This window comes from Pestalotiopsis fici, assembly GCF_000516985.1.
Source record: "Pestalotiopsis fici W106-1 unplaced genomic scaffold PFICI_Scf_3, whole genome shotgun sequence".
In the NCBI taxonomy this organism is placed as follows: Eukaryota; Fungi; Ascomycota; class Sordariomycetes; order Amphisphaeriales; family Sporocadaceae; genus Pestalotiopsis; species Pestalotiopsis fici.
The window spans coordinates 1,842,026-1,865,222 of record NW_006917093.1 but is presented as its reverse complement, the minus strand read 5'-3'; the positions used below and the strand labels follow the sequence as shown (position 1 = coordinate 1,865,222).

The 23,197-nt window shown below is 48.4% G+C and overlaps 9 protein-coding genes across 9 annotated transcripts; 6 read left to right on the top strand and 3 right to left on the bottom strand.

Annotated features, from left to right (window-relative positions):
- Window positions 1-630: 630 nt before the first annotated feature.
- Window positions 631-960, bottom strand: PFICI_04701 (uncharacterized protein; the record flags this gene model as incomplete). The annotated part of the gene is made up of 1 exon (XM_007833282.1): window positions 631-960. One exon carries the CDS (start codon window positions 958-960, stop codon window positions 631-633), a length of 330 nt encoding a protein of 109 aa, XP_007831473.1.
- A 66-nt stretch (window positions 961-1,026) lies between these two features.
- Window positions 1,027-2,624, bottom strand: PFICI_04700 (uncharacterized protein; the record flags this gene model as incomplete). The annotated part of the gene is made up of 3 exons (XM_007833281.1): window positions 1,027-2,009; window positions 2,056-2,077; window positions 2,133-2,624. 3 exons carry the CDS (start codon window positions 2,622-2,624, stop codon window positions 1,027-1,029), a joined length of 1,497 nt encoding a protein of 498 aa, XP_007831472.1.
- Window positions 2,625-3,487: 863 nt separating this feature from the next.
- Window positions 3,488-5,073, bottom strand: PFICI_04699 (uncharacterized protein; the record flags this gene model as incomplete). The annotated part of the gene is made up of 2 exons (XM_007833280.1): window positions 3,488-4,865; window positions 4,937-5,073. The coding sequence occupies 2 exons, from the start codon at window positions 5,071-5,073 to the stop codon at window positions 3,488-3,490; spliced, it is 1,515 nt and encodes a 504-aa protein (XP_007831471.1).
- A 1,299-nt stretch (window positions 5,074-6,372) lies between these two features.
- Window positions 6,373-8,295, top strand: PFICI_04698 (uncharacterized protein; the record flags this gene model as incomplete). Its single annotated transcript, XM_007833279.1, has 1 exon — window positions 6,373-8,295. One exon carries the CDS (start codon window positions 6,373-6,375, stop codon window positions 8,293-8,295), a length of 1,923 nt encoding a protein of 640 aa, XP_007831470.1.
- A 632-nt stretch (window positions 8,296-8,927) lies between these two features.
- On the top strand, window positions 8,928-9,214 carry PFICI_04697 (uncharacterized protein; the record flags this gene model as incomplete). The annotated part of the gene is made up of 2 exons (XM_007833278.1): window positions 8,928-8,979; window positions 9,054-9,214. The coding sequence occupies 2 exons, from the start codon at window positions 8,928-8,930 to the stop codon at window positions 9,212-9,214; spliced, it is 213 nt and encodes a 70-aa protein (XP_007831469.1).
- Window positions 9,215-10,573: 1,359 nt separating this feature from the next.
- PFICI_04696 (uncharacterized protein) lies at window positions 10,574-11,375 on the top strand (the record flags this gene model as incomplete). The annotated part of the gene is made up of 2 exons (XM_007833277.1): window positions 10,574-10,737; window positions 10,814-11,375. The coding sequence occupies 2 exons, from the start codon at window positions 10,574-10,576 to the stop codon at window positions 11,373-11,375; spliced, it is 726 nt and encodes a 241-aa protein (XP_007831468.1).
- Window positions 11,376-12,339: 964 nt separating this feature from the next.
- On the top strand, window positions 12,340-14,960 carry PFICI_04695 (uncharacterized protein; the record flags this gene model as incomplete). Its single annotated transcript, XM_007833276.1, has 4 exons — window positions 12,340-12,495; window positions 12,563-12,856; window positions 12,912-13,021; window positions 13,091-14,960. The coding sequence occupies 4 exons, from the start codon at window positions 12,340-12,342 to the stop codon at window positions 14,958-14,960; spliced, it is 2,430 nt and encodes an 809-aa protein (XP_007831467.1).
- A 3,197-nt stretch (window positions 14,961-18,157) lies between these two features.
- PFICI_04694 (uncharacterized protein) lies at window positions 18,158-20,052 on the top strand (the record flags this gene model as incomplete). The annotated part of the gene is made up of 4 exons (XM_007833275.1): window positions 18,158-19,020; window positions 19,115-19,452; window positions 19,509-19,763; window positions 19,829-20,052. The coding sequence occupies 4 exons, from the start codon at window positions 18,158-18,160 to the stop codon at window positions 20,050-20,052; spliced, it is 1,680 nt and encodes a 559-aa protein (XP_007831466.1).
- Window positions 20,053-21,614: 1,562 nt separating this feature from the next.
- Window positions 21,615-22,939, top strand: PFICI_04693 (uncharacterized protein; the record flags this gene model as incomplete). Its single annotated transcript, XM_007833274.1, has 3 exons — window positions 21,615-21,882; window positions 21,941-22,103; window positions 22,162-22,939. The coding sequence occupies 3 exons, from the start codon at window positions 21,615-21,617 to the stop codon at window positions 22,937-22,939; spliced, it is 1,209 nt and encodes a 402-aa protein (XP_007831465.1).
- Between the last annotated feature and the right edge of the window lie 258 nt (window positions 22,940-23,197).

Sequence of the window (23,197 nt, the reverse complement as noted above, 5' to 3'; positions counted from 1 at the left end):
TTTAATATCGAAATGGACTCGAGAGATTTCAATAGCCTTGATAAAGGCCCTCAATCAGTGCGCTTGGACGTACTTCTATCCTATCCGTATAGGATTGGAAGACGAACCTGAGACAAGGAGCAGACAAGTTGTCGAAAGGCGCGACTTTCCGATTGTGTTGCTAATCGCAGTGGAAAGGAATAGTCTGACCTGCAGAAATGGTATATCCATCGCTATGGATTGCCGCAAGATTCTTCAGCGACACCAAATCCTTGGTGTAGAAGTGGAAATTCGGGAGGGTCGGTATGAACCTTTTTTATTTGTCTTTCTATTTTTTTTTAAAAAAATTTCTTTCTATTTCTTTTTTTCTTTTTTTTTCTCTTAATATTATAATTTACTACAGTTTTCTTATTATAACCACGAAGGGGTGATCGTATAAGGCTAAAATCGGGGGTTTTCAATAGTTCGCCCTCTGGTGCTCCGTACCTAACAAGTACCACGGCATTACATCAAGAAATGAGTAATCATCAAGTGACTGCCTTGTAGATTTGGGAGCCGTTGCAGTGCCGCGTCGCCAATTAACCTTCATAGACCCCATCGTGATACAGAATGAGAAGAGAACACCTTCCTCGCCTTGGCCACTCCCCACTCCTAAACGAGAACGATATCCTGCAGTTGATCTGAGCTTTGGGGCCATGCCTCGCCATACATGACTCCGTGGACGTAAGCGGCTGCAACAAAAGTGTAGCCGCCATTATCATCCCTCCGCAAAATTATAGGCCACGGTGACCCAGCGAGCAGAAAGACAACGTCATCTACTTGAAGACTGAAAAGCGCAGTGCCCATATATCCATTGTCCAAGATGAAAAATGCGTGGTTGGCAATATTCCAAAGGTGCATCGAGAACCGTGTGATCATGCCACTTCTTTCGTCGATTTCCCTGTCACTCCATGAGTGACTTTGCGTATCATCAAAAAGCATGTTGTGGAGAGTTATAAACGACTCTTTCGACAAATCATGGTCGCCTTTGGTTCCTTCTTCCATGCTTTAACCTATGATGCACTCGTAAAAAGCCTCAATGGGGGTTTCGCCATTTGGGTACGAAGTCAACTGAGAAACCATGACGGACCAAATACAAAAGGCCTCCACCCAATCCTTCGAGAGTTCACTGAGGCTTGCCGCATCAAATAGCGCAGGGGACAAATCCCGTGAGAAATTCTTGGTTGTCACCCCTATTGATACCTTGCCCAAGAGCTTGCCCGAGACGGGTAGCTGGCCGGGTATCTCTATCGAGTTGCCTTTTTGAAGGTATGCTCTGCTCTGCTTTGATGCTTGGTAATGACGCTTTGATGCTAGGTTGTCCAGCAGAGGTTTGGTGGCCATGGAATCGAGCCATCGAGCCCTATTCGGTGGTACGTCTTGACCCCAATCAGGAACCCATGAAGGCCCCTCTCCATGGCTCGTCGGTCTCGCTGCAATCAAGAGGATGGCCAAATCTTGTCGACTGCGTATCCAACACCTCGTGGTTTCCTTGTAGGCTTCCAAGGCGGATTTGTTGTAGTCGGGCTCGGGAATTTTGATGTACATGAGCTCTAGTATACGATAGACAGAATATACTTTATCGATTGCTTCTGTTGCCTTGTGTACCATTAGGGACGACAGAACTTTCAATTCAAGACCTTTGTTCAGCTCTCGGCCTATGCGAGAAGGACCGCTTCGATCAAAAACCTTGTGGTACCATTTCATACGGAAAGTGAGCCACCGAGATGGCAGAATGGTGAACATGAGCTGAGTCAATTCGGATCTTTCGAGAACTTCCCAATTTTGCAACCCTATAGATGTCATTATACCGTGTTGCATCATCTGGAAGCTCAGCCACGACCACTCCGAGTCTCCTCGTCTGACTACACGCCTCCGGGCTAGAGCCATTTCTTGGATCGTCCAAACTCTGACGAACCAGGGATTCTGCATCATATCGATGAGCTCGGCATAATACTTGTTGGACAAGGTGCCTGTCTCCACATTGGCCGCTGAAACTGTTAGATTCGTGAATCCTGATCAACATCGGGAAGCTACTTGCCTCGGAAGACCGCTTTCCCTAATCTCTGGTTAGCTCGCTGGAGGGTCTTGATTCCAAACAATCGGCCGGCAACGCTTAAGAATGAAAGAGCCTGAGCTGTGGCCAATGTCGCCCATGTTGCATCGTTTCCCGGGCCAAGCCAAATAATGACCCTCTTGGCCCACTGGTACACTTTACCCATCAGTTTGATCTGTTTACTTCTCTCTTGTATCGCATCCGACGTGTTTCTCTGGTCAATACATATGGCGTCAACCCATAGCATTCGCTTGTAATACTTGTGGCGCAAATGCCGCAATGCCGACCAACAGTTGACGGTGACATGGAGGATGGCATCGTCTAGGACAACGGGCCGAACATCAGTCGGTGGCCCCCATACGTACGAAAGCGCATCGTAGGAGTGTCGGTTTTCTGTGAGAGCAAACTCGCGGATTTTGCAGTGAATAGGGGAGTCTCTGTCGCGTGACGGAAGTAGCTCGAGAATCCTGATGGACGCGGAGAGCAGGAGCGGCTTGTGAATATAAACTTTGGGGCCAGTTGATAAGAGCCCATTATCTGACATTTCCATTTTGTTCGTAGCACGCTCGCAAACGGTTGAGTGAAATTGCGATGGTTCTTGATTAATGGTTTTCATATGACGAGGCAGCTTGGCAATCATTAGTTCTTTGTTGCAATGTAGTACCACGCTAACGATAACTCAGCTATGAAAGTCATTGCGACAATACCAAGGCGACAGGGAGGTGTCATATAAAAGTTGTCGATTCTTCGTACGAGCAAACTTCCGAAGGGTATCGAAGGCTGTGCGTCTAAAATGGGATGGGACATTAGGGGTCTTCCATTAGCGTACAAAAGTTACCCAGTCAGCGCACATGATCAGGGTGTGTGTATCATTGAGGTTCAAACGGACACTCCTCGTTGTATAAGAGGAGCTGATTTGTCATACTCAGTTCCTATTTATTGACCGGCAAGGCTGCTGCGCCGTAAAGGAAGAAGCCTGGTCTGGAGGCATGGCACCCGTTCTCGTGCGTATGAAATCGGAGAAAGTACATAATCCGCAATGATGGCCGATGGAGAAGGGTAATCTGACTGTATTGCTATTCCAGGACAAAGTTGTGGTAGGTAGTGAGGAAGAAGGAGTGTCATGAGAGCTCCGAGCTAGAGCTACGCCCATTTATTTCTGTATATAGGTAGATACCTACATAACGTGTGACAACGTCTAAAGCAAACCTATGGACAGGCGCCATTCTAGTGCTAGAACAGGGGTGCAAACAGAATTACTTTGGCAGCAGGATCTCAGCTGTCCGGGCATCTCGGATATCAATGAAATTCTATGACTATATGCGGAAACTCTTCTAGTCTGTAGTAAAAAAAAAAAAAAAAAAAAAAAAGAAGAGAAAAAGAAATCTGTACAGAACCCTTCGTAAGCTAGTGTCACCATCGGGTCCTCCAAGTCTCTAATATAGTGCTGGCCAGTAAACGCGAGGGAGCACTAGGAAGACTCTCTGCGTCAACCGTCTCCGGGACGCGATTTTCCCCAAGTGCTACTCGATCCAGATGCTTGACCACCCCGTCCAGAATGTCTCCAGTAAGCTGTCTATATGCGTCAGCTTCCGTCTGTTGACCTCTACTCCGGAGCAAGTTCTCCATGTCGTAAAAGGCGTCCAAGGTCAGCTCATTATCAAGGGTGAAGTTGGCCGTACAAAACATGACGGACTGCCGCGTCATTAGCATTTCTTCCTCGGAATGTCCCATCCTGTTCGCGACTAGTGCCAGCAACTTATAACAGAATGCCTTCACCTCCAGGTACTTGTCAATGTCGTCGGATTGTAAGATTTGGGTCAGTAGCTGGTGAACTTCCTCAAACCGCCCTTCGTCAAACCGGATGCCGGCCAAGGCGGATTTCGTAACGACGCTTGCAACATTCTGGCGACCAAAGTTCTCGAAAGTCAAACGGCCCACGCTGATCAGATCATCTGTGGAGACAGCCGCAACTTTGGCATTGCGGAGCCGCGAAAGTATCATCGCTCGGGCCAAGACGATATGTGAATTGAGCGTATTGTCAACACTGACATGCTCGGATAGGACTTCGCAGTAGAGGTTGATGACTTGAATCGAAAAGTGTAACCAGTCTTCGAGGTTAGTCTGTAGCATTGGCTCGATCCAGCCCGTGAGGAACCCCGCATGATCTTGACTATTGTAATATATTCGAGAGAGCTGCTTGGTATGCTTTGACCATTGCAAAGTCAGCTCTGGCCAAATGCTGTGATAAACGAGCGCAGATGAATGGAAGTACACCAGGATGTCTGCAGACCCGTGTTGCATACAGGACTGGAGCTGTTTAAAGGTAAAGTCAATGATCCGAAAGGCTTGATCCGTGTGACCGTGGTCGGCGGCCTTTTTTGCAGTCATTGATAGATCGAATGACTCAAAGTTTTTCCCATACAGACTAGGATTTGACAACCAATGTTTCGACCATGCCTGGGAGCCGAACATTCCTCTAACATATTCATGTACGTTGCTCAGATAGCGCTCGGTGCTTGGGGGCTTGGGCCTTGTCGAATGGAGTGAGCGCGCAGTTTGTGTAGCTGAGAGGCCTTCATGGATAGCTGTGATAATCCGGGTGCGTCTTTCCTCAGGTAGACGGCGAAGATAGCCTTGTACCCTAGATTTGTCGACAAATCCTGTATAAAGATTGGAAAGTTCATCTAGTGTATGGTCGCACGGCTTGCCAAGCGCCTCTGCCACCTGATGAGACCTCAAGTTCTTCTGTACTCCCCAATTCCGAAGATGCTTCTTGTACATCATCGGACTTCACACACACAATATCAGTAAGAAGAAATACACTGTGGGATACTTCACGCGAAATTCGGCTTGGGGTACCTGGCTACAAAGTGGTGCTCCTCGCGCATAATCTGCATCACTTCTGGTAGTGTACGAACTGCATAAAGACTTATGATTTGCTTCTTGTATCGCGCCCAATCTGGGTACGCGGCAGGTTGAAGGTGTCGCTCGATCATATTGATCGCGCAGGAGTGTACGATACTTTGAGGTTTAGAAGCTGTGATGCAAAAACTTGATGGGGTATAAGTCTTGCCAGCTCTAGGACATGGTATAAGTTTGGAGAGCCGCAAGACGCAACCCGGGACCCCCAACTAGCTCCACTCTCGTGCAGCAGGATCATGCAGCGACAAGGGAACTTTTGCGCCCTAGTAGGGGGAGGGAAGTTGAGTCCTACATAGGCCAGCAGCTATCAATGATGTTGAAAGTGTGTGTACAGAGTACAGTGACTTTAGGTGCAGGAGTCCTACCCGAGGCCAGTTGCAGGTGGCATCACGTCAAACGGTGCATTAAGCTACTTGATGCGCAACAAGGTGGCTGCGTGAGTATGGCACATTACGGCTGACAAACCAGGCATCCACACAAAGTATCATAAAGTCAGCTTTTTACCCATTCTCTCATTTCATCAACCGATGAGAGGCATCTTTCATCTAACTCGATGCGCCACAGAGTGGCTGTGCAGTGTGGGACTCGTCGGATGACACCATGGAAAGGGTTATCAGCCTCACAATCCTCAGACAGTCGAGTATATGAGATATACTCGCACTTATGCTCGATGATAAGAAAATTGTTGGCGACGATCACAAATGTCTTATTTTAACTTGGCCGCCATAACATTCTAAGCCTCAACGAATGCCAGTCGACACTTGACTTACTGCGGCCGCTGCGTGAGCAGGAATCAAGAATTTTATAGCAATATAGCTTTTTACTCTTTACCATGTTCGAGGGAGAAGGCTGTGGGTGTGTGGCTATACTCTGACATTCGAGTGGGTCAAGTTGCACCCATGACTGCCAGCACCATTTTTGTGTGCTCCTATTAACGGATCACAATAACGTTGCATTGCATGCTTCAATAGCGTACAAAAGTTACCAGTTCATAATAAGCCTGAGATACCAACACCCGGGAGCCATGAGACAACAGATTTTATGTATACTTATTTTAAGAAAGAGATGGTGGATATTTCAGCTCGACGCACTATTATCCACCTATAAGGCTGTTTAATATTTCGGTGTGTAGCTACAGCATTGCTGTTTAGGCTTATATAGCCTGACGATGCTCCGAAATGCCATGATATTTCATGCTTACGAGCAAATTATTAAGTCCCGCAAATAGCTCCTGATTAAGCCACCAAAGCCTTACACAAGCAATTCAAATTATAATAGGATGGGCCTTTACCTCAATTGAATTTCGATTCGTATTGATACGAAATTCGCTGTTTCAATAAAACCCATTTCTTTACGGGTCGTGTCTCATAAATATGGCTTTTTTACAAGGCGACCAAACGAACCAGGGTGCTTATTCTCGCAAATACAGCATTCGACCATTTGATACTTTGGACACCAATGCTTCAATGTATCTAATGGACGACCGCCAGAGTGCTTTTCGCGTCAATGATACGGCTTCTTTGACTCCTGGATCATCCAGTAACGGACTTTTAAACAACATACCGAGGCTTGGAAAGCCGACAGTCAAGAAGATATTCTACGCTTCGGACATGGTAATCGCCGCTATATCAACAATATGCTGTACTTTTTCAATCATCGTGGTTGCCAACGAATCCATCTCTTGGCGTCTTGGCACGAAGAATAATCAGCTCATCATCGTCGGTTTTCTGATTAGCATTATGAATATGTGTCTCACCAGCGTCGCTCCAATATTGTTTATTTCCCTAGAGAATAGGTTCGGTTCTTCGACCATTCAAAACTACGATGCAATCCTCCGAAATATGCCTCTGGCACCGGGGCTTAGTGTTCCTTGGCGGGCCGCTCTTAGTCTCATGATAGCACTACCTATTGGCCTCAGTGTCTTATACAAGACTTTTATCGGCGGATATAGTGTCATCGAGATCAAGGGATTGGATTACATATCAAACGCAACATTCTACGGCATGTTTTTGCTCCCAGGCCAAGCTGGTGTTGCTTCGGGCAATTCATTGTTTTTCAATGCAACCCAAGAGTTCCTGGTGGCATCAAACGGAGGATCAGACAACTATGAGCCGCCTTTGCCAGCGTTTCCCGACACATATGGCCACAATGTTCTCTTGCTGAACGACACAAGTACAGCCATGCTTGATACCCTTAATCCCGAGTATCTTTCCAAGGTGCAAGAGCTTCTCGCTATCGGAGAGTCGTGGGCCGTGACCGCGCCTGTTATTGGGACCGTCGCCACCCGTAATGAGTCGAAAACACGCGACCCGACCGGATTTAGCTCTGATTTTATAACGGCGTGTGAGCTCGCGCGAGACAAGGACGACTATTGGACCTTCGACTCATCGGATTTATACAATCACTGGAGTTTCTTCATGATGGACAGGAAGTTGCTCTCGGATCAATCTACGCAGTACATCGGCTTATCCCCTAATAGCATCGACTTATCATCAGGTTCTATAGATTGCGAAGCTTTGCCAGACTATGTCTATCTCTTCAACATCTACCGACAACCTTGCAAGGGTACATGGTCAATCACTCGAGGGGGCTATCGACTGGTGAATGCCTCATGCGACGAGGACATGCTGCCATGGTCCAAACAACAGGTGATTGCCAATAGTATCCTTGTACTTCCGATACAATACATCTCTTCGTTTATTGGAATCTTAAAGACCTATAGTGGCAGTGGTGCGAGAGGGAATCAGTCCGTCTGGATGAATCCTTCAATGTCAACCGCTGTAGCGGCAATGATGTGGTCGCAGATAACAGCCATGAAATCTGAGGACAACCCGTTACCTTTTGATTCTACGGCTTTCAACATGAGTGCATACGCCATGACAGCAGCGAATCGCACCCGGCTCACGCAGGAAGAAAGTGGCACGACGTACCCCGTGAGTCAAGACGACCAGTCCTTCCTCTATACCCGACCGACATTGCAAAAGTCGTACTGGCTTTATCTTGTCTTTGCATTCCAGCCTGTATTGATATTTATCATCCTTGGAACGACGGCTACGCTGTATTCCACACCACTGGGCAGGGGTTTCGGTCTGGTCTCGATTTTATCAGGTATTGACCCTCAAAATCTGGACAGCTTGATCGGCGCCTCCTTCTCTGGGGTTCTGGAGAAACCAGTCAAGCTGGACATAACTCCTATTAATAATGGGCCCACCGGTTCGATTCTGTATCGAATGAACCCGTCCTCTGAGCAACCGCGTCGTAATGGAAAATTGATCAAGAATCTTGTTTACCATTGACATGTTATCCTAGATGCGTTCAAAACCCGCATGAAACCTAAGGACACTCCTAGATGTGGGCCAATCTCTTCTTTAATGTTCACATGGACCAAAAATTTCTATACGCCATTCTAATCAATTTCAGGCGCGCAAGGTCCAATTGAAATTTGTCTCATGTGTGAACCTGGAGCCAAACTGCCAAATCCCTCGAATTTGACGGTGATGGAGGAGCGACGTGCCAAGTCGCTGCCGAGACCATACCTCGTCCCTTGAAAATTGTTGATTGGCCCTCCTAGAATTGACTCTATCACACTTTGGAATGTCCATAGGCTTACGCACTGCATGATACTAATTAATGGCGTCACCCACACGTCATTGCAACCCCGCGATGCACCTCTATGCTCCAAAGAACTCTAAACGGCCATGTACGCTCGTCGAGTACATGCTTACTCTATTGTAGAATGTGGGAGCAGGAAGTACCTCCACAAAAAGCGGAATTGGGGACTGCGCAGCAATAATTGTATAAATAGGATGACCACGGTTTTGGGACTCAGATTTACCCCGCTCGATATTGTTGACATATAACACTTGGAAACAATTCTCCAGATACATCAAACTCGTATTTCAAACCTTTCCAAGTTCTCTGAATCATCATGTCGGACCGTATTGTACACCAGGACGCCGGACACAAGCTGGCAGAGGACTGTATGCCCTACCACCACAAATCCAAATTTCCTGATCCCAACTGTGAGATGGTGCTGACACGAACATGATTCCAGCAAAGCGTAATCTTGGAGGACCTGGTCCGGACCAGGGAGTGACAAAGCAGTCGGGTCACTCACACATAAGCCAGCCAGAAGCCGACCATGGCAAGGACCAGCAGAAGAAGGTTGGAAGGGAACAGTACCAGGACCTAAAGGACAATAACGAGCGCAAGTGAGCTGAATTGGGTCCTTGATCATGCCATGGTGCTGTAGATCAGTTGAATACAAACCTGTCCCTATATGCGATTCCCAGCATTTCGGAGTTGACGTTTTGGGGAGTTGGTCAAGCGTTGGTGCCGTTCAGATAACCCATCGTAGCATCAGACCCCCTCCCGAAGCTTGAAGTGAATGTGCGAAGATTACTTAGAAAAGAATAAGTGCTCTTGTGCGTGCATATCGTTGGATCCATCACATACATAGTAAAGCGTGCGGATCTCGAGGTTACAAGCAGGCGCGCAGATGAGCATGATCGTGCAAGCAATAGGAGCAATCACGGGGTCATAAGAATAGGGAGCCAATCGGCGATTATCACGTTGATCATATAATCCGAATATGTACTAGGATAGCGCGGACAAGATTGATTGAATAGATTGGGAAGTGCAGTCGGCCTTTTCATCGTGCTAGAAGATTAAGTAAACGCAGTTCGTCAATATCTCGGTTATGTCTGATACTTCTTGTTGTGCGACTCCATGATTCCAATTATTGAAATTGTCAATGTTGTCTTTGTGGCTTCCTGATCGACACGTGTGAACGATAGATGCCTTTGAATGAGCTTGGATTCTTGTAATAGTCAGAAGCTCTGCTGAAGCTACACGAGAAGAATTGTTCATTTGCTACGAATTGAGCTATTACTGCGATCAGTCCTACGAAGGCAACTTCCTTGTTCTATCAAAACTAAATGATTCCAAACTGTTTGCTGAAATGGTACATTATTGATTTGTTTGGATTGAGCCATTGTAGATGTGTCTTGTGTGTCGGCGCCAACGTTGCTTCGTTTTCAGCGCTTCATGGTTGGAGAGAGGCTTTGGAATCATCTAGTCAACAAGGGGCATTTCAACGATCTCAAAAAGACTAATGACCATTAAGATCGCAGGAATGCTTTCGGGAGAAATACATTATTGGGTGGGGGATTGTTTGCCCTGGATTAGGTGATCTATGTTTAGGCAGTCTAATGCAACATTTGCATTCTGTTGTTCAACACAGGTAAGATCGTGCTAGTGCTGACCATGCCCACGACTGAGATACCTCGTAGAACGGCATTGTTCAAGGTCCTACGTGCGACAAATCCAACGGAAGCCCAAGATTTGTGATTGGCCGTTGTTGTACGGAAGGGCGCACGCGCGTCATATTCGTCATCGGGGTCGGTTCGGTGACTATTCCTCAGGCAGCCTCCGTGTCGCATTTATGTAAGCAGACACCTGCTATACCTAGTATATCAATTCGTGCCTGCTGCTCACCGACTTTGTATTTTGCCTCACAACTTCAGTCAAGATAGATCCTTAATCTCAATCGTTCTCTTCGCGCCGCTGCCCATCATGACTTCTGAGCCAGAGATTATTCTATACGACTTGGCGTGTATCAAGAATGTTTGCTTCTCACCCGTTGTTTGGCGTATCCGTCTGCTGCTCAATTACAAGAACGTCTCTTACAAGACTGTCTTCCTCGAATTCCAAGATATTGAACCCACTCTCAAAGATTTGTAAGTTGCTGAAATGTTCCAATCACTACCCCAGGTCAGGCACGCATGAGAGCTTGACTAATATAAATCATCACAGCGGTTTGGCACCTAATGAAACAGGAACCAAATACACCGTCCCTGTCATCCAGTATGTGCCGACTGGAGCTTACATGATGGACTCAAAGCCCATCTCCGAATTCATTGAGAAAACGTACCCGAGCCCAGCAGTACCGCTGACTTCGGATCTGGGCCGCGAGATTGAGGCAAAGACACGCCAGGGACTGGCATTGACGTTTCGCCGGTCGCTGATGCCTCGCGAAATCAATATCCTGTCGCCGGGCGCGCAACAGTTCTTCCGGCGCACGCGCGAGGCAGCCATAGGTCATCGCCTCGAGGATCTGCTCGAGGGAGACAAGGAGGAGCAGGCTTGGGCAGAGGTGGCAGAGACCATGCGCTCGGCTGGAGAGCTGATTCGCACAAATAGCGCCGAGGGCCCGTTTGTGCTCGGTGCTCATCCAAGCTACACGGACTTTTTCATCGCGGGGTCATTGCAGTGTGCGCGGGTGATTGACGAAGAGGTGTTCCAAAAGTATTTACGAGGTCCTGGCTTCAAGGAAGCCTACGATGCCTGCCTGCCTTACATGGAAAAAAGGACCTAATTGTAATGGCGGTAGGATCCGCGGGCTGCAAGACATGGCTGCTAGAACAGAAGAATTCGTTCGACTTTCGTCTTCCGAAACTGCACTGCTGCGTAATCTGCGAGCTGAGTTGTGTTAATTCGTCTGCAAGTCGACGATTTCCAATGCGTGGCACCACTTGATGTGCGCATATCTAGTGTGGGCAAAGACTCCTACGCATGATCTTTTGGCTGAGGTAAATGACCATACTAACTCGTTCGCTGTCAACCGTTTTCAATGCGATGAGTACAGTGAACATTGCAGACTGCTTACTCTCAATCAGGACTACACTATCATGTTCGCAGCTAATACGACTTCTGACAAGCCAAAGCTGTGATTCACAGAATTGGTATAAGTTTTGTGAGCAGGGAATTCAGAGTTTCCCCAAAATCCCGAAGGTTATCAAGAAATAGATGAGACATGATAGAATGGATTTAGCTCAAATATTTCCCTAAATTGATGTTCCAGGGCTGAAGGCCGCTGACTTCTAGGACTCTCTTTTCGTGGCTCGATGTTTTTGCTTGTGGTCTAACCTAGGCAGGTGGGGCTGGCAACCGGCAATGTGGATCTAGCGGGTTTGTGGCTTCCAAAGTAAACAAACGCGGTCCGGGGACCAATGAGGGCCGCGCTTAACCCAAACTCAAGTGTCGCAGCAGCGTTAATTGGCATCGACCCTCACATCAATCTCATCCCGCTTTCCCAGCTCCAGGATTCCATAACTTGCGCGCCACGATCCACACCCCGTGCGAAAAGCTAGAAAAGTGTCGCCTTCACTTTGCTCAGAACTAGCTCCTCGAAACACAGCAGCAGCAGCAGCAGCGCACGGGGCTTGACGACCTATTGTTACTTTTGGCGCCGCGCATCGCCGTGCCCATGTCATTTTCTCCTTGAAAACGGCTCTTTTGCGACACTTCACGAGCGGCGACGCGCTGCCAACAAAGCAAAGATGGAGGACTACGAGGTCTTTGAACAGTTCTTCACTCAGGAGGGCCGTCTGGCCTCCTTTCAGTCGGCGCAACCCACAACAGGCCGCAAGACAACGGGGAAAGGCAAAGCCTCCAAGGCCTTGACCTGGCCGCACAAGGGAATCGATGCAGATTCTGTATGTCTAGACGCGACCCATTGGCGACAGGCGCATGCGGCAATGTACTGACCATATCATTTCACAGCTCGCCCGCGCTGGGTTTTACTTCAATCCTGCCCCCGACTACCCTGACAACACCGTATGCTTTTTATGCCATAAGATGGTAGGAGGCTGGGAAGATGGCGATGATCCAATCGTAGAACACCTGCGCTTGTCACCCAACTGTGGCTGGGCAATCGTCGCAGCAATTGAGGCACGTACAGGAGACTACAACACTGAAGACCCGAGTCTTCCGCACATGATAGACGCAAGAAAAGCCACATTCGGTGATCGGTGGCCGCATGAGGGAAAGAGGGGATGGAAGTGCAAGACCAAGCAGGTACGTTTGGCCACCGTCCAATGACGCGACTCCTGACCTCTAATGTACTTGCCAGATGGTCGACGCCGGCTGGAAATACACCCCGACTCTCGAATCGGACGACATGGCAACCTGTACCTACTGCCAATTGGCATTGGATGGATGGGAACCCAGCGACAAGCCCATGTGAGTACCCCTCAACATCCTGCCGCTGATCACCTTTTTCTGGTCTCTTACACGAACACTTTTTCGTAGGCACGAACATTACAAGCGATCACCCGAATGTCCATTCTTCCTTTTGATCAATCAATACCAGCAGGCTCCCAAGAAGACTGGCAGGGGTAAAGGAGCTAGAGCCTCCAAAGCATCACGACTGTCGTCCCAATCTGTAGCAACTGTTGCATCCGAGGCACCATCAACATTAGACCAGCCTGCCGACTACGAGGATAGTGTCATGACAACTGCATCAGTTGCAACAACTGGGGGCACAAAGAAAGGACGCGCAAAGAAGGCCACAACCACCGCCAAGGGTAGAAAAACCAAAGCCAAAAAGGAAGAGCCAGCTGAGGTGTTGGAAGAACCTCTCGAGGACGATCTACCTCCGCCACCGAAACCCGCGCGAGGACGCAAGAGAGCTAGCGACGCAATGGACGATTCCGTCCTGACCAATGCGGAAGCACCCGCACCCAAGAAGCGCGCAACTCGCGGCCGCCCCAGCAACACAGCAAATGAGCCATCTGTGATCGAACCTCAGCCAGTAGAAGATATGACGGACGCGTCTCCCGCCCCACCTGCAAAGACCACGAAAAAGAAGGGCACCAGGACATCAAAGAGCACTAGAAAGGTATCGACAGCATCCACCATGTCAAACAATTCTTTCCACAATGCCGCAGAGGAGTTTCCGGACGACGAGGAACTGGATCGACAACTGCAGGCGGATATGGAGAGACCGCTCTCCGACGATGAGATGATCACGGCCGATTCTGACTCGGAACGTAAGAAGGCCCCTGCGAAAGCCAAGGGGAAGAAGACGACAGCCAAGAAAGCAGCTCCGGTTGTCGAAGAGTATACATCGGATGATCATGCCATGTTTGAGCCGGCGCCCGCTGAGATGAACGATGCCGATGCATCTGCCGAGCTGAGACAACTTCAAGAGCAGATGGCTGCTGAAGAGCAGGAGCCATTACAAGTTCCCAAGAAGGGGCGCAAGGCGGGCACTAGAAAGGCATCAAAGCAGACCAAGGCGCAAAAGGCACAGAAGGCAGCTCCCGAGCCCGAGACACAACCAGATGCAGAGCCTTCCACCGTCCTCGAGGATACCACAATGGATCAAAACGATATCAGTGCTATTAGCAGTGGCACTGTTGTCAAGCAGTCTATGGTAGCAGCTCCAGCACCGAAAAAGCGTGGCCGTCCAAAGAAAAACAGCACACAAGCTGCTCCACCCCCACCTATCCCCCAACCAGAGCCTGAACTAGCCACCGAGGATACACAGATCAAGCTGCCCGCCGAGGTCGATCAAGTCGATTTTGCCGATCCCTTGGAGAAGGCTGCGACACCCAGGGTCAGCTTAGGGCCTAGCAAGCCGAGAAAGAAGTCACTGCCACCCCCACCGGTACCCGAGGACGAACTTCAAGCACCCACTACACCTGGGCCTGCTGTTTCTGCTACGCCAGCCGCCAGGCAGGCTACCATCTCGCCGTCACAGTCGCCACAGTCTTCGGACGCAGAAAACCAGCCACCTTCGTCTAGGCCATCCAATACATCTGCATCGAGCCGTGTTGGCCTGGTTCCCGAAGCCACTACCCCTGTCCAATCGTCGCCCACCAAGCGCAATGACAATTTCCTTGTCGCTCTTCAAAGCAACAAGCCATGGTCGCCTATTGACATTGACCTCATCTTTGAGGAGCTTGGAAAGGAGAATGCCGTTCCGGGATCAAACCTGCTTAAGGGGTTGCAGCTTACTAGCCCTGAACAGAAGATGACTGTCGAGGAATGGATCCATCACAATGCGAACCTGGCGGAACAACGGCTCAAGGTGGAATGTGAAATGATGGTGTCCAAATTTGAGAATGCGGGTGGACAGGCCATGAGATCATTAGAAGAGCTGATCGTGGAGCAATAAGAAGCAAGGCGCGGGATGCGATTGGCCTAGGGAGTATATATGTCAGAGTCATTAAAGGCGTTCTAAGGAGTATGCATCACTGGGGCATGCTATGATTCTTTTGCATACGGTACATGCATGGATAGCCATTTCCTGTTTGATAGCAATGGCATCATTTTCGCCTGTTCGAAGTGATTGGCTTTTAGAGGGATGTCTCTGTGCCATATTTTGACCTGGAGTCACTGTTTGTGATATGGCAGACGCAATACAATAAGACCCAGTACTCCCCTTGTGGAGCAATTCGATAGACCGTCATCACCATTTGGCGTTGGCTCATCGCAGTAATGGCCTGACCTTGGAATTTATCCGGCGCCAGCGATGGCCATGGAGACATTCATCCCTCACCATGTGTGGCTCAGTGGCTCGTTGCGGGTGATGAAACAGTCAGTGCATTTCGTTTTTCACAGGAACAAGATCAGTGAATAATACTGAACAATGGATTTGGTAGCATCTATGATGATGGGCGAGATCTTATCTATTGTGTCGGCGCATGTCGTAGCTTCGTGTACTGCACGTGTTTGTATAAATATTGTACCCACTGATTCCTTGCTCCCCGAGATGAAAGCTTTTTCATTCAGCCCTCCAGTTTGGAGATTGTCGATGGATTTAGAAGTCAGAGCTGCCAGCGGTGGTGATTAATGCTTTCGTTCCCGCAGAGACATTCGGCGCGGCCATTGAAAGCCCTTGATGAGACCGTGCGTATGGCGGTTCTTGCTTTATTGCGTATTGGGAAGCCTGCGATGGCTCAGTTGCTGAGAAGTGAATCCTGGGACTCGTTGATGTGCCTGGTGGAGTCGTGACTTTGGTGGTGGTGGTGATACTCGGTGTGGTCGGCTTGCGAGTCCGGGTAGTCTTGCAACGAGTCTATCGAGAGCGCGTCCATCTCCACAGAGCTGAATATGTCCTGCGGGGGATAGACGGCTACTGGAATTCCTGACTTAGTAAAGGCCAGTCGCGGTTTGATTGTGGCGTAGCGGATACGCTCCCGGCGCCGTGATGGGTACTGCCAAAGATGATGCCCAATAATGAATATGCTGAACAAACTTTAGTTGTTAGCATGGAGCCATTAACTCAATGCTTTGTGCTTACACTAGTGGAAGTTTCCATAGAACTTGGTATCCTGGCAAGAGGAGGGTAGGATAATAAGATATATCTTTAGCCATATCGACCAGACACATTTGCATGATGTATATTTCGAGCAGTAACGTAATCTCGAAATGGAATCCTGGAGGACGTAGATAAAACGAGTGAAGGATCCGGAAGATATCCCACGAAACAAAGAACGAAGCGAAAAGTATCTACAGTTCAAGATTAATGGATTACATTGAATTCAAAGGGAACACTCACCTGTCTTGGAGCGAAACTCTCGTAGAGTAAGATATTATTTTTCAGTTCCTCGTATTGTGTATTTAGACGCGAATTTATTGCACTAAGGACAGCATCACCATTCCTTGGTATATAATATAATGTCCAGAGTAAAGCGGGTATCGTTGCCACAATACGTAAAAATCGCGGGGACTTTCTCCAATTTCGTGTATCAAACAACGCCTTTCTTACGTCTTGCATTGGGTCATAATACATCAAATTCGTCTCAGAATCTTGAAGTATTGCGTTGAGACCTCTAGTGGTCGTTTCATCCGCACACACATGAATATTACGAGTCTGGGGAGTACGTCTTGTGGAAAGCCCCAATACTAAGGTTCTCTCAGGTCGTGTAATTTTTGCTTTCAGCCCGTTTCGAAATTCTTCCAAGATAGGAAGAGACATTCTCGGTGTCAGGGTAATCCTTATGAAGAAATATTGAATAAGTGAATGAATGAATGAATTGGAAATCAAATTGGGAATTTGTGGGTAAAGAGCTGGATGGGCCTGAAATCTTTCTTATGTATTGTTTCCCCACCAAGAATCTTCGAATATGCAATGCTACAGTAAGATTGAAGAACCAATACAGCCCCATTTCCTCATCCGACAAGCTGCATCGTTGTGGCCCCTACCTTGGCTGCGGTGCTGACGCAGTGGAGGACTGCAGGGCGAGTTCGTATCTGAACAGTACTCTACATAGGTAGTCAATACTAGAAGTAGTGTAACACTCCTTCACAATTAGCACAAATAGGTCAAATGCCGAAACCCACCTAGGATATCCATATGCCTTACAGCCCCTCTTCGAGGGACTTAATTTCGGTAAACATGAGTATCCCCCATAAGGCTGAGATTCATATTTGGATCAACTCCTGTCCTTCCCCACCCGCCAGAGGAATGCTTTCAACCGCCTTCCCACCAGATACACTTCCATTCATTCATTGCATCTATAACTGTATTATTGACATTGCTCAACCATTTCTATGTGGACCTTCAGGCTTCTTTCGCAGCGAGGATGGCGCCAGGCAGGTGGCATCAATGTTCTTCTTGCCGTCATCTGTGAAATAACTCTGCTTGTGTGTCTCGCAATATCTGTACCAAAGCGCGAGGCTTCAGATATAAGCTTAACCGGGCTTTTTAAAGGAAGCTGCGAGCACGCCTTTAGGCTTAATACCATCCTTTATTTAATTTTGAATATTATATCCACCGGAATACTGGCCTCGTCCAACTTTTTTATGCAGATCGTCACTTCTCTATCCAGAAAAGAGATCGATAAGGCTTACGTATTTTTCCGATTTCTGAAGATCGGTCTGCAGTCGCCGACTAATATACCCGCTTTGTCACGGATAAAGCAAATTTGTTGGGTGGTTTTATTTCTGAGCAGTATTCCTATACACCTTTTCTTTAATAGCTCTATTTACAGCATAATATACCAGAGTTTTTATTGGAATGTTACCATAGCGATAGATTATTTTGCTTAAAATGGGGTCGAAAATCAAACCTATTGGCTCCCCGGGGCTAGCCTGGCCGTCAGCGGTAGCTCTTCTCCCGTGCAGCAGTTTGGATCATTAGTTGCTTATTCCGGCAGCGCTTCTCCCGTGCAGTTTGGATCATTAGTTAATGATTCCGGCAGTTCCCCAGAATATATTCTTGGTTTTGGAGATACTGTTAATTGGAGTCAGTCTGGCACCGATCACGTGCGACGTGAAATTGCAGCAACAGCGCAGAACTGCACCAACTGGGTCAAGCTGAGTCCAGAATCATGCATGGACGAATACAGACCTTATAAAATTCACACCATGTACAAAAACGTTGTCATGATTGTCCTTCCGCCTGAATCTGAGGTACGAGGTTGGAAGCGAGAACAAATTTTTAATCTTACCCTTGGGAGTTTGAGAGATTATTGGGACTCCAAAGTCCCACCCGGCGAGGTAAACTCTCTCTGGTTTTGGGCGCCTTGTACCCTTTCGAAGTCACCAAGATGGCCCGGTGCTGCTGATTACGTTGATGGAAGCGAAGAGTCCGACAAACTATTCAAGAAAGAGCTCAAGGCATTCGACCATTCGTGCGGGCGACTCTTCGGTCTGAACACGTCTCAGCCACCTTATATATTGAAAGTGGATGGCGTCGCACCATTGTCATTTACAGATATTGGAATAAAAAGGGACATCATAGCAGAAGAGGCATTAAACGGCTATAATTCTCAACCGGGGGTAAGGAATCTGCAAGTCGACCATTGCCTTGCGGAGCCGGCACCGTGTCAGGTCAGGTTATCTAATGCCCTGATCTTGGTTGTCATGGTTTGCGTCCTGGTAAAGATCATGGCCTGTGTCTTTCTGCTTTTCGTTCTGACAGACATTTCACTCGTTACTCCCGGAGACGCCATCGAGTCTTTCATCTCGAACCCCGATCCTGTCACAAAAGGCCTCAGTACTCTCACTTTCTCCGCGGCGCAGAACCTCGAGTGTCAACCACGGGAAACATCTACCACTGCAGGAAGTCTAGATCTTACGTTTGCCGTAAGGCCACGCCGGTGGAAATCTAAAGCTCACCGTTTATATTCTGCCGTATCCCGTGGCATTTGGATTCAAGTATACTATCCTATTTTCATTGGAATGGTTGCTGTTCTTGTAGCACTAATTACTTCTAGTAGTAGTACTGGGTGAGTAATCTTCCATTAGAGCTTGAGATTAGTGAGAAGAAGAAAACATCGAGTGGCTTTACAGCGAGCCAAACCCGTGACTAACTCCATGTAGATTGAATACATTCGGCCCCTCCCAAGATTACAGTCTCTGGGATTTGGGTGAAAGCATGGGCTACGTTGCTTCACTCCTGGTCGTTAACATACCTCAGCTCATTCTATCTTTTATGTACCTGGCGGTCAACATGCTTTATACACAATTACAAGTTGAGCTAGAGCTGAACTCTTACGGTCGTAAGTACACGCCTCTGCGGGTGTCTTATCCAGTGGGTCAACAAGTGTCGACCTATAGACTTCAACTGCCTTTCAGATACAGTGTCCCATTGATCGCAGTGAGTATTCTACTTCACTGGCTTGTCTCAAACGCACTTTTTTTCATCGTGGTCGAAGGGGGTAAGTATACATTCCTATGCTATATTTTGTTGATAGGGTTCGCTGACCATTGATAGGTGCTGGCTCCGAAGGCAAAACTGTGCAAGCCAGACCAGACTTGGCCGAAAGTATGGGCGTTCCTTCTGATGCCGTGATAGCAATCAGTTACTCAGGACTGAGCATTCTCATCTTCTTCTGCGTTGGCCTTGTCGTTGCTTTATCTCCACTTTTCTTCAAATACCGCAAGTTACAGAATGACATGGTCGTGGGAGGTACCAATAGTCTCGTCCTGTCAGCTGCTTGTCATGTTCCTCGGGTCCCAAGGGTCTCAGGTGAGCCGATCACAACCTATTGCATTGAGTATGATGTCTCAACTAACGCCAAGTCAAATACAAAGTGAACGACTCTGAGTCCCATTTAACAACAATGCAAGATCTTGACGAGGAGAAGGAATACCTTCGAGAAGTTGCGAGAGGTAAAGTGCGTTGGGGGGCCATGCCATTACCTCTCGATATCGCTGCCAAGATCGTCGTCGAGGACGACGAGCCTGTCATGCACTTGGGTTTTGGCACAGAGGATCACGATGTTCAAGCTCCTCAAACGGGTATGCTTTACGCATGAGTTTGGTGCTGAGCTTGGTAATTATAGTTGTGCAGCCAAGTATGTATTCTATGAATTGCGGCACTATGCTTCTCTAACTGACGCTCAGTGTAGTGCACCGTGCCTATAATGAGTGGAGCAAGGTCTCGGGGCGCCGATTCTCTCGAATTGCTATTGCAAAGACAAATTGAATGATGGGCGTCGCTGAGTCATGATTTATGCTCAAATACCCAAATTGCAGTATTCTCAACGCTGCAATTTACTACGATTTCATCTTCCGACTTCATCCTCCGACAGCTTCCTTTTGACTGTTTTGCTAAGCGCCGAACTGTGGTATAAAATAAGATGAAATAAGCGCCGCAGCTATTGGAGTGATGCACTTGAGGCACAGCTCGCTTCAGTTTAGAAACAGGGGCCCTTGGCTGCTGAGGAAAAGCAAAGCGTAGAGAGGCACGAGATTTGAAGAAAATATAAAAGGTGACATGATCTATTGCTTTGGTGAATCGATAATCTTACAACTATCAATCCATCTTTTACAGGTTTGAATGATATGCGATGCATCATTCCGAGAACAAGTCAAAAAAAAGAATTGACCGAGTCAGTGGGTGCAGACGCAAATGGCAAAGAGTCAAGACGCCAGCGGCAGCCGCTAAAATTTGATTGGCTCAGAGGATGCAGCGCTGAAACCATCCACTGATCTTCCAAAGGCCCCCACTGACCATCTGGGGTTTGGTAGGGGTCCCAAAGCCTATCAACTTTATTGTCGACAGCGGTACCGTTGTGAAAGTGGGTTTTCGCTTGGCTGGGAGAAAAGCTTGAGAAGTTCACGCCACTGAATAGAGAAAAACACTCGACGTATCATTTGGAAAAAAGATGCTGCAGATCCATCTCTGGCTTCTGGGGGCAGATTCCAGACCTGGTCCAGGTCCGGCTACTTCGGATTCTGCTGGGATCAGATTTTGGGGTCTCCATGAATGGCCACTTCAATAGGTGTGGTGCCTGCTGCTGAACAATTCTTCACAGGCAACTCACAAAATCTGTAACATTCCTTTCTTTGCATCTGATGATTGTCTTTGACTTCTTTTCCTGACAACAAGTGTGAGGGATCGATCGCCTTGGGTTTTGCCGCCTGCTTTGACTATTGCGGCGTTTGCTTCGTCACCCATCCGACTCCATCACCTTGAATCTCTCGACGGCTGGACCTCACCTACACGCATTGTGAATAGAGAGTTGTTGCTCCCCAGTCAACGCGCTTGACTCTACAGACGACCCAGCAACCAGCTCGACATTGCATCTTTGTTGGCTCTGTGCATTGCGCGTTACTGTTTTTCTCTCTTCTTTTGTACATCATTTCGGAGAAAAGAACGCCGATCTTGGGCAGTTCTCACAACCGGCCTTTTTCGACCTTTCACCAACTCTCTGTCAACTGCATCACTTCCATCACACACCACGGTGATGACCATCATCGGCGACACCAATCTATAAATATTGGCATTTCGGCATTTTCGTCTCAATTTTGCTAGTTTCGTCTTTTCTCACATCTACCAAATCACCTAGAGAGTTTGGAATAACGTCGCGACACCATGAGATCGCTACTATTGATTGCTTGCGCTGCTGGCAGCACAAGCGCTGCCTGGCTGAAGTGGACCGACCACTCGACCCCGACTTGGAAGCCGCCCCAGGAGACGGGCGTCGCAGATATTGCTGGCTCGACTACCGGCTGGACTCCAAAGCCGACGCAGGGACCTGGCCACAGGTCCAAGAGTGAGGTTGTCCTAGAGCTGCTTCGCCGAGATGCCACGACCGACTGGACCAACTCGAAAACCTGCGGCTGGTTTTCTGGAATTTCATGTGAGTCCAAATTGCTTGATTCCAGCCTTTCAGAGCAGCTTTTCTGACCAGTTGACAGCACAACCATGGACTTGTGACGGCAATCAAGTCTGCGCGACCAACAGTGAGCATGCAGTCGCTTGCGTCTCTGGTGACTACAACCCTTTCTACGTCACCTGCCTCAACCGTGAGGCCTATGAACAGGGATCGTGTGCCGATGCGGGTCCAAAAACAGGATGCTGGTGAGTTTGACGATATCCATTCTCTCACCATTGAACGGGCACGACTAACATTGAACAGCTCGGAAGCCACAGCGTCCGAGTGTGTCACTTACATGTGGACCGGATCGCCAGTCCGCTCGCAGTTCAAGTGTGGAACTGCTACGGCCATCACCACATTGTTGGATGAGCCCCAGTTTGTCATTGACGCCTCCATCTCGGCATCAAAGGCGTCAGAGTCGGCTTCCAAGGCGTCGGCATCAGCAGCGTCAGAGTCGGCATCTCGAGCCACCCTGTCCACGTCGACGCTCAGCGACGGCACTGTAGTGGTTACTACGGCCAATCCACTCACCTCGGCACCCGTCGTCAGCACCACCAGCAACAACACTACTAATGTTGGTGCCATTGTTGGTGGCGCCGTCGGTGGTCTGGTCTTTTTGATTCTTCTCTTGCTGTTGTGCTGCTGCCGCCGCCGCAGAAAGTCCAAGAAGAACAACTACAACGTTTCCTACAAGCGCAGCAACAACGAGAAGACCACTGTGTACAACAATCAACGCCGCGACAAGAGACGTGGAGAGCGCAGCCGCAGTGAGCGCAGCCGACAGCACGATCGCAAGGCCAGCCGCGGCCGCAGCCACAAGTCCCGGCCCAAGGAAGTCGTTAGCGACGACGAATCCTATAAGCTAGGATTCGTCGACGGCTTCAGTGGCCAGAACCCGGCTGCACCCCGCCAGGCTCACGTTGTCGATGACGATAGAACGGTCTATGCTCCCCAATACCACTTCCACGTTGCAGGTGGTGCTAGACCTGGCCGAGAGAGCAGTATTGTCGAGACCACCGAGCAGTATCACGCCATGTAAGCCGGCGGTGTCTTTGGTCATCCAGTATATACCAGCATACAGCACTAGGTCCCCATTCTGAAGTCCCGAAAATGCCGTGGCTCTTCTGATCTAAAGACTTTTTGTCTTTCACATGTTGGACTATAATTCACACCCAAGAAATGGATCATTGTGTAGCATTGTTTTTTTCAGTATACCCATCTCCACCAATAGGTGGATCACTCGTACAAAAAGTATAGAGACCCCAAGTCGCGCTTGTAATTCAAACAGCAGACGTCA